This window comes from Hipposideros armiger, unplaced genomic scaffold (genome assembly GCF_001890085.2).
Source record: "Hipposideros armiger isolate ML-2016 unplaced genomic scaffold, ASM189008v1 scaffold_62, whole genome shotgun sequence".
Lineage (NCBI taxonomy): Eukaryota > Metazoa > Chordata > Mammalia > Chiroptera > Hipposideridae > Hipposideros > Hipposideros armiger.
The window spans coordinates 2,270,930-2,289,496 of record NW_017731412.1 but is presented as its reverse complement, the minus strand read 5'-3'; the positions used below and the strand labels follow the sequence as shown (position 1 = coordinate 2,289,496).

At 57.3% G+C, this 18,567-nt stretch overlaps 1 protein-coding gene across 2 annotated transcripts in view; it reads left to right on the top strand.

Moving 5' to 3' along the window:
- RBM19 (RNA binding motif protein 19) overlaps positions 1–18,567 on the top strand; it is a 133,807-nt gene that overhangs the window by 98,325 nt on the left and 16,915 nt on the right. For both annotated transcript variants that reach the window (XM_019641657.1, XM_019641656.1), the window contains exons 23-24: positions 2,340–2,460; positions 18,294–18,406. In XM_019641657.1, the coding sequence (XP_019497202.1) occupies positions 2,340–2,460; positions 18,294–18,391 (219 nt within the window). In that variant the 3' untranslated portion in view covers positions 18,392–18,406. The remainder of the gene's footprint in view (positions 1–2,339; positions 2,461–18,293; positions 18,407–18,567) is intronic.

Here is an 18,567-nt window from a genome sequence, read left to right as displayed (position 1 = left end):
GTTAAAAAAAAAAAAGAAAGAAAGAAAGAAAAAGTTTCCTGCACCTGGCCCTTCTCGGAAAAGCACAGAGAACAAAGCATTTCCTTAATCTGGCCACACGTCTAGTTTTAAAAAGATGCATGTCCCACCCACCTCCCACCCGTGCTTTTCACATTCGGTTCTTATTCAACAGCTCTGATGTGTCACCGTCAGGGCTTGTTGTGTGTAAGTCCCACGATCAGCCCCATTTTACAGATCGGAAAAGCAAGGTTCAGAGTGGGGCCGTCGGCGTCCCCAAGGTCACCATGTTACCTTCCTAAGCTGCTGTACCCAAGAACCACAGGCTGGGTGGCGTAAAACAACAGAAATAAATCATCTCACAGCCCTGGAGGGCGGCAGTCCAAAGTGAAGGTGTCAGCAGTGCTGGTTCTCCCTGAGGGAGACCTTTCCATGCTCTCCTCCGAGTTTCTGGTGACAGCCATTGCTCCATGGCTCGTGCACGAATCACTCCAGTCTCTGCCTCCATCGTTCACACGGCGTCCCCCCCGTGTCCATCTCTTAGAAGGACACCAGTCTTTGGATTAGGGGCCCACCTGCTCCAGTGTGTCCTCATCTTAATGTAACTTGACTGTTTCTGCAAAGACCCCATTTCCAAATAAGCTCCCATCCTGAGGTACCAGGGGTTAGGACTGCCACATATCTTCTTTTGGGGATCACAGTCCAAGCCCTGACAGTCACAGTGCAGCAGAGGGCCAGAGCTGGGTTGGTTCCAATGCAGACTCCTGGTTATGCGCTGCCTGCTGCAGGCTGGTTGACACGGCCACCAAAGGGCTCCCGTCCTGTGCCCTCTGCACCCAGCGCTCTCTGGCCGGCCTAGGGGGCCTCTGGCACCAGTTTCTGTATACCCTGCCCCCCCTTTACTAAACCCTCCTCAGCTACCTGGAAGGATGAGAGAAGCAAGAGGGACAAACCCCACAGCACTCCTGTACCAACGGTGCTGTCTGCAACCCAGAGCGAGAGGAAGACCCCCTTTAGCCGCTGTTGCTCCCCGGTGCTGACGAGCGCCTGGAGCTAGCCCTCTTCCAACCCCGAGGCCTCTCTGCTGAGAGAGAGAAGCTGCAGATGGGATGAGCCTGCAGGAAAAACACACCATGAGAACTAGCATTTATTGAGCACTGGCAGAGTGCACCCACCACGTTCCAGGCACCTTCTGTGTTAACTCTTTTTCGCCTTCCCTGGGACCCTTAGACTGGAGTACCATTAGCATTCCCATTTTATAGATGAGGAAACTGAGGCTGGGGAGAGGCCTTTAACTTGCCCAAGGTCTTGAAGCTAGGATGTGCAGGGCCCAGGCAGCATGGCTCCAGAGGCCAGGCTCCTGGCCACGAAGCCCCGTGGCCTCTGCACCCCGGGAGTGCTTCCAGAAGAACCCCTGCCCGATGTCATGTAGCTTGAGACCCGGCAGTGTTTAAGAGGGAACGCACCAGCGGTGTAGGGTTCCATTTCTAACGAACTGCCCAGAATAGGCAAACCCATAGAGACAGGAAGGAAATTGGTGCTCACTGGGGGTTGGGAGGGTGGGAGTGACTGCTAATGAGTACAGCTTCCTTTGGGGGTGATGATGGTGAAAATGTTCTAGCAATTGAGTGTGATGTTTATGCAACTCTGAAATATACTAAAGACCATTGAATGGTACATTCAGATGGGCGACTTGACTGGCGTGCGAATTATGTATCTCAATATAGCTGTTAGAAAACAAAAACCAAAAAGAGGGGTGTGGGCGGAGCGTGGAGGTGGGGAAGAGCGAAGAAGGACCCGGGGAGCAGAGCGAGGAGTGTGACCCCGGCCGCTGGGATAGGAGCCTGTGGCCAGCGAGGAGGCGAAGGGAGGCTCAGCCTAGGGCGGCAGAGAGAGATGGGGCCAGCAAAAAGGATCGAGCCACCGGGTGAAAATGAGGGGCCTGCGTGGCTGTCATCCAGTGGCCAGACAGGCCTCCGCTTTCTCACATGGTGCTGGCCCTGACAGCCGGGCGGGAGGCGAGCCCGCTAATGAGGTCACCCTCCCCAGACAGGATATAACATGGGACAGAAGCCGCCCCTGTCTGCCCCAGGCCCCCACGACAGGCCCAGAGGGCAGATGTGTATCAACGGCACCGTCACTTGCAGCTCCCTCCCTGGGAACGGAACCCACTAATTAAATAGATGCACCCAACAGCTCGCACACCCTCGCCCCGGAGAGCAGGTGTCACGAGGGCCAGAAGCTGGCCTTTGAGTCTGCAGCACCGGCCGTCAGGAGGGCAGAATGGAGTGTCTGGGGTTAGGTCTCAGCTAATGTTGTGTTTCTTGTCCCTGCTCCCCCAGAGAGCCTTCAACGCGCTATGTCACAGCACCCACTTGTACGGCCGGAGGCTGGTCCTGGAGTGGGCCGACTCTGAGGTGACCCTACAGGCGCTGCGGCGGAAGACGGCCGAGCACTTCCACGGTAAGACCGGTGGGGATGCCAAGAGAACTGCCCTGGACCGGACGGGCCAGAGGGGCCGGGCGCCCCAGTCGTCTCTCCTGGCCTGTGCGGGGTGCCCTCCTCCCTCTGTGGACACATCAGTGGCCATGGCCCCCTTTCGGCTTCCGGTCAGGTCTGGCTGTTGGGAGGAAGACTCCCCGTCCATCGGCCCTCTCCCCTCGGGGCTCTCTGGCTGGCGGCCGCGGCCGGCCTAGGGGATCATTGGCACCAGTTTCCTTATACCCTGCCCCCCTTTACTGGGCCTTCCCTGGCTACCTGATGTCACAGGACCCAACTCCACCTCTTACACATTTTGGTGGTGTCACGTGGCCTCGCTAAGTATTCAGGGCATCCCCAGAGAGTACTTAGTGGGTACCCACTCTGTCCTTGGGCTCGGGGTGACCTAGCGGGACCCTGGGTCCAGGTGGAAGAGGCTGTTGTTTGAGTCGGTGGCCCAGAAAGGCCTCCCTGCAGAGGTGACACTTGTGCCCATGAAAGGGCAGAGGGACCCCGAGGTTGGCGTGAGGGTAGCACATGGAGACAGGGTAAGGGGGCAGATGAAGTCAGAGAGGGCTGTGGCTGGCTGGGAAGGGCCCCGATGGTCCCACCTGCGGCATCCTCCCTGCTCCGAGATCTCAGGTGGCCCCCTGCCTTCCTCCCCCTAGTAAGTCCCCTGGGACAACGAGCGGCCCCACTGCACATACTTTCCTAGAAAGACCGTGTTCCTCCAAGCGCCTACCACTGTTCCCCTCATCCGCCCCATCCCCATCCTCATCCGGCAGCTGGAGGCCACTGGGGTCAGTCTGCAAAGCCTGCCCTTCGCCCACTCGTCTTTGTAGAGATGGAACCAGGACGTGATGGTTTCCTGTCCCAGCCAGTGACACTCGGCCTCCCAAATCAGACAGCAGCTTAGGGGCAAGTTGTCGGGGAGGTTCCCCTTGCAGAGCTGTTAGCTTTCCAGTTGGGCCTCACTGGTCTTGCTTGGGGCAGCAAGCAGGCCTTCTCAGCAGTGTCTCAGTGACGCAAGACCGCGTCAGGTGTGCTTAGCACACCTGAGACAGGCTGAGAGGCCTCTGACTGTAGCTCAAGCTGCCCAACCCTCCAGAACACCCACCCGGTGGCCTTCCTGGCCTAATCCCCGCTCCGCTACACCGCCCACAGAGTTCACCATTCCCCAAACGCCAGGCAGGACTCTGTGTCTTTGCATATGCTGTTCCCTCTACTGAGAATGCCTTGCTCTCAAATTTTTTTTTTTTTACATGGCAAGTGCCTATCCAACCTTTAAGACCCAGCCCAAACGACGCCTCCTCCAGGAAGCCTTCCTTTTCCCACCCCAACCTCAGGTGTCAGTCATTGCTCCATCCTCTGCTTCGCTGCCTATGCTTCCTTGTCGTGTCATCCTTTATTTCTCCATGGTTCCCGCCCTCACTGGACCCGTGCCTCCCCCAAGTGGAGACTGCTTTGTGCTGATCAGTTCATCTCTGGGCCCCCAGGCCGGGCTGTCAGTCCAGGGCTGGGGGGGGGGGGGATCATGTGAGCAGACGCGAACAAGAAACCAGACAAATCAGCGTTGAGTACACAGTCGCTGGCTCACAACTCAGTAAGTCCCCAAATCCTGCCGTGCAGAAAGAGAACCTGTCGTTATCGACAGCCATTGACAGGCCCAAATGCACCCGTCGGCAAATGTTTGTGTAAGGGACTCTCCCAGTCTCCCCCACCCCCGCTCCTCGCCCACCCCCAGGACCAGCAGGCTCAGCACTTCTGCCCCCTTCAATAAATCGAGTTCCACAGACAGCATTATTGCCTCAGCCTGGCCAGAAGTTTCTCTCTGGGATTGACTGTCTCCACAGCCACAGATCAGCTGCAGGCCGAGGTCCAGACGGGGTAGATCTTGGGTTGTCGGGAAAGTCATGACGCATTTTTGCAACGAAAAACAGAGAAAAAAGTACGTCATGACTTTTCCGACCACCCAATACAATCCTAAGAGGGATAAAGACAGCAGTTTATTTGTGTGCATCTTCCCGTGAATTTCCCACCAGCCCTGTGAGACGGGCACAATTAGCCCCCTTTTATGGATGAAAGGACTGAGACCGGCCAAGCACTGAAGTGACTCATGGCAGCTGCTGTTTATGAGGGACTTGCTCCGTGCCAGGGGCCACTCTCAGTGTGTGATACGCACTGTCTCATTGATCCTCACGGCCACCCTCGCAGGTGTAGGCACTGCTGTCTCCATTTTACAGACAGAGAATCTGAGGCTCAGCGTTGTGCCCCAACCAGGGTCACTCAGCTAGAAAGGGGCGGAGCTGAGATTTGCACTCCAGACCAGCTCTAGAGCCCCCCACGCACTGCGTTACACCAGCAAATGCCACTTTCACAGGGTCTTGGGCCTTCATTCGATCTGGGGTGTGTGAATATCTACTGCATGGCTTCCTTCATCTGACTCATCTAGACCCTGAATCTAGACTCTACGGGGTTCCTTCCGAAAGTGGAGGGGATGAAGAATAAATCATAATGGCAAACGTGGTATGGCCTTTAGAGTTGACACAGCATGTCCTCATAGAAGCCCTGCAGTGGGTGTTACATCGTCCCCGTTTACAGATGAGGATACTGAGGTGGGGTAAGCGCCTGCGGCCAGGGTTGGGTGTCAGAGCCATGAGCTTGGACTCCCTGGGAGTTGCTCTGGAGGGAGCTTTGCCCTGCCAGTTTCTAGAAGGGTCCGTCAGCTCTGAGCTAATCAAGCGTGCAGAGGGTGAGCACTGGGAGACCTTCCCCAGCACCAAGGGTAGATGCGGGGTCCCGGTGGGGAACGGACTTCACCCTAGGGTTGACCGAAAGAGCCTGTCTTACAGGGGCTGCTTACAGAGGTGGGGATGGCGTCCAGAGGTCGGCAGTAGTGAGGAGCTTTTAGCAAACCCCCCCCCCAACACCAGAGCCTGAAGGGCAGGGGGAGGAAGTGATGTCCCTGGTGTCAGTCCAGTGAGAGCAGGAGCCCAGGGGACGGCCACCCAGTCCCCCAGAGCGGAGGGACACAGCCGCTGCCAGGGAACTACACCAAGGCCGGGAGGGAACCGGGGAAGAAACACCTGCAGCGTCCTCTCCTCCACCCTCTGCTCTCCTTAGGCCCGTCTCATCTATAAGCCAGACGGCCAGGTCCCCCAGTGACGCCTTCCAGGGGGACAGAGCAGGATGGAGGATTGAGCTGGTGGCACCAAATGGAGACTACCCAGCCTATAGGGTACCCCACAAACATCAGAGCCTATGGCTGGGGTGGGGGTCGGGAGCAGCAGTGCCTGGCTTGGAGGGAACGCAAGATGCACTCATGATGCCCCTGTCTGCTGGGGTCACCAGCAAGCACGGCCGAGTGTCAACCTCCAAGCTGGCCTCACCTGCCTGGGGAGTGAAGAGACGGCAAAAGGTGGCCTGAGCGTTTGGGGGCCAAAGAGCCCGAAATTCATTACCAGTAGTGTTTTTACAGCACTCTTTTCCAAGAAATACATGATAGTCCTTGGAAAACAAAAGAACGCTGTACTCAGAAAACTGCACGATAGGGGATGGATGTTAACCCAGAATCCTTATCTTCATGTGTCCTAATCCAGGGCTGGCCTCAGAGGGGCTGTGAATACCCAGAAATGCTGTGTGCATGTGCGTGTGTGCGTGTGCGTGCGTGCGTGCGTGTGCGTGTGCGTGCGTGCGTGCGTGCGTGTGTGTGTGTGTGCGTACGTGTACCTCTCTGGCAAGAGTATCTGTGGTCATCAGATTTTCTATAAGGTCCTGGTTCCCAAAAGTTAGCTTCAGGAGAAAGAGCGTTGGCTTTGAAATTAACAGGACCCGGACTCTGCTGCCTCCCGGCTGCGTGTCCCAGGACGTGGCATTGTACCCTCTGGCCTTCCATTCCCATTTTATACACGAGGGTAACAAAGGTGCCAGCGCGTAGAATTGCTGAGAACATGATCAAGTGAATAACAAAAGCGCATGAGGTGCGGGGGTTTTTTAATCCGCACACCATGCCTAGGCAGTGGACGCCATGAATCTCCCCATTTCACAGATGAAGGGACTGAGGTGAAGTAACGTGCCCAGGGTCACACTGGTGGGCAGCGCTGGAGGCAGTCTGGCTACAGGGCCCCATAGTCGCCCTTTTCCCAGCTAAACAGGACGTTGAGGGGAGGGCTGTGGTACAGGTGCTCGGGGAATGTCGGCCCCTGTCACCCACCAACCCCATTGTCTGTCTGATCTCTTCAGGCAACAGGCAGTGTCCATGGCAGGGCTGCTGGCCTTCTGCCCTTCTGGCCGGACACTTTTTCCCCCTGCTCTGCCCCTTCCCTGTGGTGAAAAAGACCCAGCTCATTTGTGTCGAAATCCGCATTGTTCAGAGCTTCCAGGGCCCTGGCAGACTCTGAGGGCAGCTGGGATCCGTGCCCAGTTCCCGCCCCCGGCCCTGAGCTCTGCCAGGAAGGCACTCAGATCTCAGGTGGAGGCCGAGAGCCCCATTTGCCCAGCCTGAGCACCATGGCCGGCAGTGACAAAGGGCTCCCTGTGGAATGTGGGCCTCGGAATGAAAGGCAGGCATCTTAACCATTCGCGGGGCCCTGCGGGAAGCTTGCTGATGACACTCCGTGGCCTCTGATCCACCCTAGGGGACAGTAGGAGGTGACGGGGTAGATAGAGTAGAACTTTGGTTCCAGCCGAAGCCCTCATTGTGGTCGGTGTAATCAGCGTAGTTACCCCGAGTTCCCCCTCCCCCTGGGGCTCGGCTTCCACAGACCAGCCCCTGGCTTGGGGGAACTGGAGACAGCATGCTGGTAGGTGGGGGGCTGCCCGGCCCCTGTGAGCAGCCTCTCTGTCCTCCTGCGGGTCCCTGATGGGCCTAGGTCAAGGTGGACAGCTCCATGTGCAGCTCAGACTAATAGCACTGTTATTACTATAACAACCTTCATCTGTTAAGCCTTGCTCTGTGCCAGGTCCTATCTGTGGGCTTCCACAGGTATTAATCCTACAGAATCCGAGGAGGTAAATACTGAGGCACAGAGAGGGCAGATAACTTGCCCAAGGGTGCCCAGCCACGAGTGGCCGAGTCCGGAGTCAGAGCTGGGCCTTTCGCATCCTGCTGGACCAAGTCGTCATTAACAGCAGATGTGCACCTTACATTTTACCCCCGTGAATGTGGCACGTCGCTCGGCCTCAGCTTTGTCATCCGTACAGTGGGACCAGGGTGCGTACCTCATCGGGGGAACTGTGGCCTGAAAGGAGGTGATGGCCTGAGAGAGAGAGAGAATATGCATATGCCTAACACGTGGGCAGTGCTCAGGAGGCGGTGTGCACCTGACTCTCGATGCCACCTGGTCTGGAGCGCGCAGCCCTGTGTCTGGCGCGTGGCGGGCCCTCCCAGTGGGACAAGGAGGCGCCCTCCTAACGTCTTGCCTTCCGACGCCACCGTAGGGAACTAAACATGCTGGGCGCTCTGTCTGCTGCTTGCCGCTTCTCCGGGGTCCCTCACTGGCAGCCAGAAGAAGCTGGTTGTAAACCTCCCAGCAACCCCCCAGGTGGAAGCCTTCATTTTATCCTTTGTCCCTGGTTAACGGAAGGCATTATATTTTCCCTCACAAGCTGATGCTTACAAAATACCCATGAAATTGAACAGCCGAGAGCAGGTCTTTGAAAGTCATTGGAAAAGTTGCCCTGACTAGGCAGAGACCTTGACACCAGACGGGTGCTTTCGGAAAGGGACTAGAATAGCAAGACGGCCGTTGTGCACAGAACCAACCTCCCATCTCCCCCGTGTGGGCCCCCCCCGCCCCCACCTCCCTTCCCGGCACCCGCCTCCTGAGCTCTGCCACCCCTGGCAGGTGAAGTGCAGTTTTTCTTCGGAGCCTTGCATGTGGGAGGGTGAAAAGAGAGAGCAAGGCGGGAAGAAAGAGGAAAGTCGGCCACTGGCTGTGTCCTTTTCTTCCCGAGCCTGTTACAAACCAGCGGGGTCGCAGCATCGAGAGGCTTTCAGGGCCTGGCAGGCCGCGGTACCTGCGAGCGCGCCGAGAGAGTATAATGGCACGGAAGCAATCCGCCTGCAGAAGCCTCCGTTTTCGAGCGCGCACAGCCAGGGAGGCCCAGGCAAACAGGCTTTTATTTGGCCGGGAGCACGGCTCTGCTTCCAGGCGTTGTCTTATTCCAGCTGGGAGGACTGATGGGCTGTGGTTAGCGCCTGTACCTTTCACCTCCAGAGCTGGGAGCGCAGACATGACCGGCATGGCAAGTGGCTGGCAGTGGCTCCGTCCCCCGCCCGTCTGCCCGAGCCAGGCCGGGCCAGGGCAGGCGATCTCTCTGCAGGCATAGATGGGTGCCTGTCCTGTGGTCGGTCACTGGCCTCTAGCACACAGCTGCCCTCCCAGCCGGGCAGGGAAGGAGCCTGACCGCTGGAGTCCTTGTCCCATCGGCCCGTCCCCTAGCTCCCTGTGCCTTTAGGGCTCAGCCAGTGTCAGAGTTTCACCTTGTTCCTGGCACCCCTTTTCCTCTCAATTCCCCCGTCATACCGTCACCTCATCTTCCTGCTGCTTTGTGTTCACATGTGCAATTGTCTGGTATCGCTTGTCCCCACGAGGCCTTGCCCTCCAGGGGACAAGGCCCTCTCCACATCCCCTGCCCCTGTATCTAGCACAGAGTGGGTACTCACCAACTATTTGTGGGGTGAATAAACGCACATAACAGATAAGAACCTGACCGTCAGAATGGCCCGAACTGATTGAGGCTCGTTGTGCTGGGCACTGTGGAGGTATCAGCGCCTCGTCACTGTCCCCACAGGAGGGGAACCAGGCCCCACGATTAGTGAGGCGTGCAGCCAGCGCAGGGGCCCTGTTTGCCAGAAGCCAGGTGTGCCTCACCTCAGGCCTGGGAGCAGCACCCGTCTGAAAAGAAGCAATCGTGTGACTGCTTATTAAAGATCAAGTCAGGTGAAGGAAAAGGAAAGGGGGAGAGAGCTTCGTGGGGGACCTGCTGTGTGCAGGGGGCAGTGCCAAGTGGTTTCCTGTACTCAGTCTCATTCCAGCCTCACAAGTCCCTGGAGAGAGGTGCTAGTCCCATTTTTCTGAGGTGCACACTGAGACCCAGAGGTCTAGTGATTTGCTTGAGGGTGCACAGCTCTGCACGCTGCAGAACAGATAACCCTGTTTTACCACTCCCTATATCCCCAGCAGTTCCCACACCCCATACTGTCCCCCTTTATCAGTTCTGGGCTCCCAATCCAGGTGGGACTGTGGTTGCAAACTGCAGACCCAGCCAAATGCAGCCCGCAGCCTCTTTTTGTAAGGAAAGGGTTTTTGGCACACGGCCACGTCCGTGTATACACGTAGTGTCTGGCTGTGTTCTCACACTGCAAGGGCAGAGTTGAGTAGCTGTGACAGAGACCCTATGGCCCATAAAGCCTAAAATATTTACTGTCTCACCCTTTACAGAAAAAGTTTACAGCCCTTAGGCCTTGTGAAATGTCTGTTTTATTTTATCCAAAAGCTGCGGGTGGCTGACTCCTCCCACCGTGACCTCTGTCTTCTCAGAGAGCATACAGTTCTAGAGGCCTCATAACCGCACCCTCACCACCACCACGCCACCCGCTGGAGCCCTCTGCTTCGGAATTCCAGCTCTTCCTGGAGGAAGGCCCCATCGCTTGGCTTTCTCCCTCCATGTGCATTCATTCACTCACCCAATTCTCCACTCTCACCTCATTATCAAGCCTCGTTCAGCACTGAGGACAAAGCAGTGAACGTGGAGCTGATATTTGAGTGGGAGGGACAGACGATACAAAAGAAAAAAGTAAATAACAATCAAGTTCTGACGACAGCAAGCCCTGTGGAGGAAATTAGGAAGGATCACATGCTGTACTCCTCAGGGATGGGGAAGGGGAGAAGAGATTTCAAATACAGTGGTTGGAAAAAAAAAAAGTCTTTCTGAGGAGTCATTATTTTCATGTGATGCAGAGGAGCCAGCCAGCCAAAGATCTGGCTGGAAAACATTCCCGGCAGGGGTTCCCGCAGGTGCAAAGGCCCTGGGGCAGAAGCATGTTCCTAGCAGGCCACTGTGACTGAAGAACAAGTCTGCAGCGGGAGCGTGGTGCCCAAAGCTGGAGGGGCCGGCAGGGCTCTGTGGGGCCCCGTGCGGGCATGGCAGAAAGCCTGGTTTTTATTCACGATACAGCGGGAAGTCCCGGAAAGATTTAAAGAGGGGAGTTCCATGCCTGATTTACACTGCCAGATCTCATCCTCCCTGCTGTATAGGGCATGCAGTGTATGGGGGCAAGAATGGAGGTAGGGGGTCCCATGGTAGTCATCCCAGCCAGCGAGGGTGGTGGCCTGGGTAGGGACAGAGACCAGGGCATAGAAAGCAGCAGGTGGATTGAGCATTGGGGTCAAGTTTGAGCCGGCCACACTTGCTCCTGGAAGGCAGGAGGGATACTGAGGCCTGTGCAGAGATCTTTGCTTGGAGCCACCCAGAGGATGGTGGTGCCAGGCGATGACAAGGCCCAGGAAGCTGGGAAGAGCGGGCGGGGACAGTGCCGGGGGCAGATCTGGACACACTGGGTCTGAGACGCCCATTAGGACGCCCTGTGAGATGTCAAACAGATAGATCTATGAGTTCGGAGCTCAGGGGCGAAGTCTGGGCTGAGATATAAATTTGGAAGTCATCAGCATACAGATGATATTTAAAGCCTGCAACAGTTCACCACTCCCCCGCACCCCCCATAACTTCATCATTCATAGGACGGCACATTTTCACAAGATCGGGGACCAGGAGAGCCCATTATCCCCACGCCAGCCCTTGCAAATACGCCTCCTTGATCTTGGCATGAAAACATAATCATCGGGCTTTAAGAATCCCAGTCAGGAAAGTTCAAGCAAGTGTGTGAAGTCACAGAATTTATTATTCAAAATACCCGTTGGCCTTGGCTCTTTCCAGCTCCCTGGAGGCAGACGGGTCCCATAAGCTCCCCTCGCCTCATTTTTATTCCTCCATTTGGGGCCTGTCCGTCCCTCCGTAAGGCTCTGCTGTGGCTGAAAGAAGAAAAACCAAGAAGCAGGAATTGTTTTGGTCAAGGCAGCTCCTAGGTGGCAGCTGCTAGCAAGGGTGCAAATGGCTGGCCGTGGGGAGTGGAGCCCAATGTTACTCCTTGCAGAGGTGCTGGGTAGGCTGGAGCAGGTGTCCTCCGGGGCGCCCCTCCTCCCAACCCCCCCGCGCCCCAAGCCTCTTTGAGTGGTGTTTTGGAAATATTTCCAAGCGCCTCGGCAATATCCTGCACTCTCTCTCCCCCTTCCCCCGGGAGCGGCTGTCCGTGCGGGAAGGTGCTTGCTCCCAATCCAGCTAAATTGTTATTGACTTGTGTTCTCTGCGTTCTGCAAACATTTCACTCAGCCGTCGCCAGCAAGGCCAGGATTCCCCGCTAGGGCTAACGGGGAAACCAGCTGTGCGGGCCATTTCTCCTGCTCTTCCTCATCCATCACGGAATTAAACTGACAGAAGGAGAATTTCAGAGTGACTTGGGAGGGGAAGGGGCTGGGCCCGGATTGGACGAGGGGCCTGGGGCCTGGGGACCGGAGTGCTAGAAATAGGGGCAGGAGGGGGGCGGACGTCCCTCCAGGGCTTTGGCTGGAGGCAGGGGGCGGCCGGTTTTGTTTGTGAACTGTCGGCTGTCCCAGGCTGGAGAAACTCAAGGAAGAAGCACAGGCGAGAAGGTTGCTATTACTGCTTTTCACAATCACAAGTGAAACTAGTGGGGTTGTATAGACGGAGGAGAGATAATAAATGAAAGGCCACACCGGTGAGCCGTCGGCTGCGATCTGCCACAGAGCTTTATTTTGCCTACAAGGCATGAAAAAAAATTTTTGTTTTGTTTTTTAACTTAATCAGAAGATGTGGCCTGCATTGGCAGATTCTGGCCTCTGTTGAAGAATCAGGTCCGACCACCCTGGTCCTGCATTCCCACGGGGCACTCGGGGCTGAGTGGCGTGGGCTTCCCCTTGGCCACAGGCCACAGCACTCCCTAGAGTCGCCCGCCCAGACCGTCTGACTCCATCCCATTCCTGCCTGGCTCCTTCAGGCCTTTGCCCTTACAGGTCCCGGTGCAGACATCATTCCACCCTGGGCCCGCGTGAGGCGATGCTGCCATTTCCTCCCCTTCAGTCCCTACCTGCCACCCAGGGCCTGTGCCAAGAGAAAGGGGTGGGGAGCTGTGCCCACCGAGCCCCTAGAAGTTGAAAGACCCCCTCCAGGCCTGAGGCACGGAGTGGGGGATGCCTTCCATCCTCCCCCGTGCCTTTTTCTCTTTTCCTCTGCCATGAGCCACCTTCATCTGCGCACTCCCTTCCCTCTCCGCCTGCACAGGCTGCTCCAGCATCTGTAACTAATACAAACACAGGCAGGACCAAGCCCCAAAGCCCCCGGGCTTAGCCCGGGCCTGCGGCTCGACCTCGGGCTAAATCCACGCTAATCCAGGCCGAGCGCCCTCACCACCCCCTGTGCACGGGGAGCCGCCAGTCCAGCTGCCGGAAACGGCTGCACACCCACGCCTCCCGTGATGCCCAGAGCACAGAGCGAGGTCGACCCGCCGGGCGGCACCGCCGTTTCCATCGCAGGGAGCCCGGGCCCTCACCACCGTGTTTATTATCGGCAGTAATCGCAGCGGTCTCAGTAGCCGGTGCTCTCCCCAAGCCATCGAGTCAGAGCCTCTGGGGGCAGAGTCCAGGGATCTGTTTTCTGGATGATTCTAGCAGGTGGTTGGGTTGAGGACCACTGGCCTCTTGAGAAAATGGCTGACGCAGGCCGGTGGGTGCTGTTTCACACCTTTCCTGTTGAGGAGTGTTTGAAGGAGGGCTGGGCTAGGGTCTCCACCGCAGGGTGGGCCGCTGAGCCCTGGGCATTACACGGTGTGACAGGAAGGCCCCCCCAGCCTGATCTGAGCTCAGCGCACCATTTGGAGAGTTTGTGGTCATGTAACCTCCCCAAATCCCCGGAGCAGCTGCTCGCACATCTGACAAATGGGACAGTAATGTCACCCAGCTTGTGGGTTTTCTGGAAGTCCACACCCAGCCTGCTGCCCAGAGCCTGGAGAGCTCTGACTGAGGCCTGGGGACACTTCCGGCTCTCAGCCTGCCGGGGTCTCTGCCCCGCCCTCTGGGGGTCCTCTTAACATTTCCTACTCGACACCTCTGCAGGCCTGGCCCTGGACTAACCCTTACCCCCCCTTCTACTACCCTTAAGCCCCCTCAGAGCTGGGGACCATGCACAAACTGCAGACTGAGCACAGAGAGGAGTCCCCTGGCCCCAGGGGGCCCCACCACGGGCGGCAGGCGTTGAGCCCAGCAGCCGGCACCCCACACCCCTGGGCGCAGAACCCAGCTCCCCCGGCTGTTCACCCTGCCTCTTCTCGGGGTACCTGTCACAGCCCCTTCTCCCCCACCAGCCACGCTCCTCTCCCCTCTCTTCTTGGCTTTCCTCGATTGGGAACAAAACCCCAGGCAGCGCCGGCTCTTGTCCTCCACAGCCCCCCACCCACCCGCTTGTGCTTTCTGCCTTCCACGCAGGGCGGGCGACAGCGCCAGCCAGGGACGACTGAGAGACACGGGCTGGCATCCTGTCAAGGAATTAATTGAAAAATAAAATCATTAGATGGGAACTCCAGAAATGCAAAATGGTGGTTGGAGGGTGGGGGTGGGGAGGGGGCAGGACTGGGGGGTTGTTGGGGGCCGGCTGAGCTTTTTGTCAAGTTAATTTCTCGGGTATTGATGTTGGGTGACATTCACTTGTTGTTTATCTTCGGGTGCAGCTGTAATACTGAAAGAAAGCGCACAGCTTGTTCCGTTTATTTTACACCTTTCTCCGGTTCTGCATTCTGTTTGTTTGGTGAAAACCCACTGAGGCTTTTGATGTCTGGGACGTGGGACTTCAGCAGCTGTTCCCTGCAAGCAGGGCGCTCAGCACACAGGCGGGGCGGGGAGTGACGGTGCCTTGGGTCGTTCGGTGGGAATTTGGGGCCCACGACACACCGGGGGAGGGACAGGCATTTGGGGGCCCAACCTGAGCCAGGTGCCCGAGGCCCACGAGAGCAGCAGTGGCGTGCCAGGCGTGAACTCAAATGAACATGGTCATCCTTGCAGTCGCCCCATCCCCGGTGTCCAGACCCAGGGAGCGGAAGTGACTTGCCCAAGGTCACAGGGCTATGAAGTAGCAGAGCTGGGACCTCAGGTTGACTGACTTCCAAGGCTGTGGAGTCAGCCAGTCGCCAGCCTGCCTCCCACATCCCTTGGCACTTAGCGCTTGGTGGGTACCCCTGTGCCTCCGTTTTCCAACCTGGTGGGGGCGGGGAGGGCATGCTTCGTTTGGCCTTGATTGGACTAGCCTTCCTGCGACAGTCCCCACCCACCTGGCGCTCGTTGGGCTAATGGCAAAGAGAGACAGGCTAAATCAACACCTCTTATAGGAGTAACAGTAACAAAGATATTGATCTCAGCGCCATCGATGGGGCCCTCCCCAGGGGCCAGGCACTGCTCTTTTCAGTCCTTTAATCCTCACCACAGCTCCATGAGGGAGGTATTAATAGTGTCCCCATTTTACAGATAAGGAAACTGAGGCACAGAGGTGCTAAGTCTGCTGCTCACAGCCACCCCGCTAGTCCGTGGTGGGGCTGTGGTGTCAGCACCCACATTCCTGAGCAGTTATGATAAGTGCTGAGGAGAAGTTGGGGTGCTCTGAGAGGCTTTCGCAGGAAGGAGGACCCCTCACCTGCTCCGAACAGTCACGGAGGGCCTGTGGGTCAGCAGAGGGTGGCCCCAGAGGAGAGAAGGGGTGGAGGAACTGCCCTGCCCCCATTTTATACATGAGAGATTGCACCTCGGGCGGGGTACGTGCCTCGCTGGAGGTCACACAGCATGGGAGGTGCCCAAGCCAAGTGTATCATCCTAGAGCCAGTCATGGCGACCTTATGCCTTGTCGCAGGGCCCGTGTGACCTTTGCTGTGCCCCCCCACCCCCAAGCAGGGCCCCTCAGGAGACACCACGTGGCACAACACAGACAGCAGGTGTGGGTTGCAAATTGGACGCGCCGAGGCTGCCATGTGTTAACTGGGGTGTCAGAGTGTGTGCACCTCCGACTTAAGACCTGTGAAATGGGAGTGATGACTCCCACCACCTACAAGGGGCCCTTATGAAACTCAGATGAGATGCTGTTTGTGAAGTGCCCATCCTGTGTGTTTCCTCTTCCGGCTGTGTTCCCCCCACCCCGGGCCTCAGTTTCCCCAGCCAGATGACATCTTGGGTGCCTCCCAGCTCTGCCACTCATTTGTTTGATTGCTGTCCTCACCTTACCAGTTTTATTTGTAAAAAATTACCCACCTTGTAGTCATTTATTCTTTCACTCTTGGATTCAATAAATGATTACGGAGCACCTACTATGTGCTGGGCCCTGGGACACAGGTGCCAATAAGACAGACCCACCCCACCCCGCATTGTTAGTAGCTGGGAGGGGGGCGTCGGTGACAGGCCCGCAGGCCCTATTTTGCTGCCCTTCTATTTCCCAGCTCCTATTACCTGCCCGCAAATTCAATTTCCAGAAGGCATTGTGCACCTCCAGAGCCTAGCGATTGTAAGGAAACCAAGAGCATCGAGCAGGCAGCAGGAAGGGACGTGGGTGCCTGAGCCGGGGCCTGCCGCCCCTGCTCCCAGCCGTCCTGCCCCCTCGCCCCTTCGTGATTAACAATGATGGATACAGCTGCCAGGCCTTGAGGCTCCCCGGGCGGGGGGTGCACAGGGGGACGGGGGGCAGCCTCCCACATCTTCTCATTCTCGCCCCTTGCTCATCCCCCCTATTTGGCAAATACGCGTGACCCCCCAGCAGGCGCGAGGCCGTGTGCTAAGGCAGGGGACACAGAGTGGACGAGACAGCACCCCAAACAAATGCCTGCCGTGGGGAGAAGTGCAGAGAGGGGTTGAGGCTTGGGGGTCCTGTTTTAGACAGTGGTCAGGGGAGTCCTCTCTGAGGAGGGGGACTCAGGAGCTGGGGTTAAGATAAAGGGGGGAGCCTGTGGGTATGGAGGTGTTGTGGTGGGAGTGCGTTTCACAAGCCTGCAGGGAGAGCCAGCTCAATTGACACCCTCCAGAGGGCTTGGGACGTCCCTCTGTGTGCTCTGCAAAGCCCTGGAGCTTTGAGACCCTGGAGTGGTATGTTCTAGAAGGATCCCTCAGGCTGCTGTGAGGGAATTAGAATTAACCAGGTTGGTGAGTGTGGGGGCATGAGAAGGTGAAAGTGCTTGGTGTGGGCCGGTAGCCATGGAGAACATGAGGGGAGTCAGTGGAGGAATGAGATGAAATAAACAGGCTCAGAGGCCAAGTCACTTTTTGAAGATGACCTAGAAAGACCCAAGAGTCTCCACCCTGGGGCAAGCACCAGGCTGGGCTCCACAGAGATTTCGGTGAGAGAGACGTGCCCGCAGAGAGCTCCCAGCCCAGGGGGGAGATGGAGGCACAGGGGCCCGGGGGCGACCTGCCACACCTAGAAGGCTTCACAGAGGAGGTGTTGTTTGAGCCAGGGAGGTGAGGGGATGGGGACAGCCTCTACAGCTGCCTTGATACAAATCAAGTGTTAATCTGGGAGTGAGGCTGCCTGTTAACGAGTGGTTAGACTAGTAGAGGGACTGACAGAGCAGGCCAGCCTCCAGCCCATCTCCCCCACCCCATTCCCTTCCTGGAGGGTTAAGGGGACCAGTGCGCCTTCTTTTACCACCCTTTGTCTCCCCAGCATTCTCTGGCCAGCACCAGAGTCTTTCATGAAAAGTGCAAAGACTGTATAGGCTTTGGTGTGGCTTGGGTTCAAATCTTGGCTTCACCACTTCCTGGCTGAGTGACCTTAGACTTACTTACCTGTCTATGGCTCAGTTCCCTCACCTGTAAGAGGCAGTAGTAATACCTACCTGTGGGATTGTTGAGAGGAGTAGAGCCGTAGCACACAGTAGGGCTGTAGCACACAGTAGGTACTCAGTAGTGTTTGGGGCCCAGGGGGCATATGTTTTGCCGAGCCCACCATGCCCTTTCATATGTTCATGCCGTGCATCTACACCCCCTTCCCCTTGCCTCACAGAGAACTCCTCTGCATTCTTCAAACCCCAAGTCAAATAGCCCCTCCTCTCTAAAGCCACCTCTAATTGTTATTCCCTCCATGCCTCTTCTGAAATCCTTGAGCATCTGTTCACCCAGCATTTATTGAGCACCTACTGTATGCCAGCCGCCTGCTATATGGTTAAGAGTCTGCGGCCTCCAGGAAAACAGAACAGCTTCTACTTGTTCCCTCAACCCTTGCCCTGGCTTGCCTCAGCCCCTCTGAAGGTTTCCAGTCCCTCGCTGCCCTCACTGCCCCAAGGCAAGCAGGGATTCATGAACAGAGCTGCCGGGAGGGGGCCTTCCTCTCCACCTTTCCTCTGTGGGTGGGAGATGGAGGCGGGGTGGCCCACAGAGCAGGAGGGTTTGTTTCTGGGGCCCAGAGAGGGGCAGCTCCCCTGGGCCAAAGCTGAGACTAACCCGAACTCTCTCTCCCCCATCTTGTTTTGTTCCCCACCCGCCCCACCCCCATCCCGGCCTCTCATACCTCCTCATCCTTGCCTCTCCCCCTTTCTCATCTTTTCTTATTTCTCCTTCTCTCCTCTCCTGTGTCTCACCACTTCCCTCTCCTGTTCTCGTCTTTCTGTTCTCTTGTCCCCCCGCCCTCCATTTTGCTCGCCTCCCTCCCTCCCTGCCTGCCTCCCACCCTCTCGGCTGTTCTTTTCTCCTCTCTTGCCATCTGGGCTCCCACAGCGCCCCCGAAGAAAAAGCGGTCTGTGGTGTTGGACGACATCCTGGAGCAGCTGGAAGACAGCGAAAACGACAGCGAGGGGCAAACCCTTCAGCTGTGAGCTGGCACCGAGAGGGTACGTGGCTCCAGGGCCCTGGGGACAGGGGACAGCCGCTCCGGCTTCTGTGCTCCCTACCATGTGGGCTGGGAGGGGCAGCACGCACAGTGGGGCGGCAGCGACAGGCAGCCCCGCCCTTGGCCGGTCCAAGGTCGGAGGGGACGATGGCCTCAGCCCCC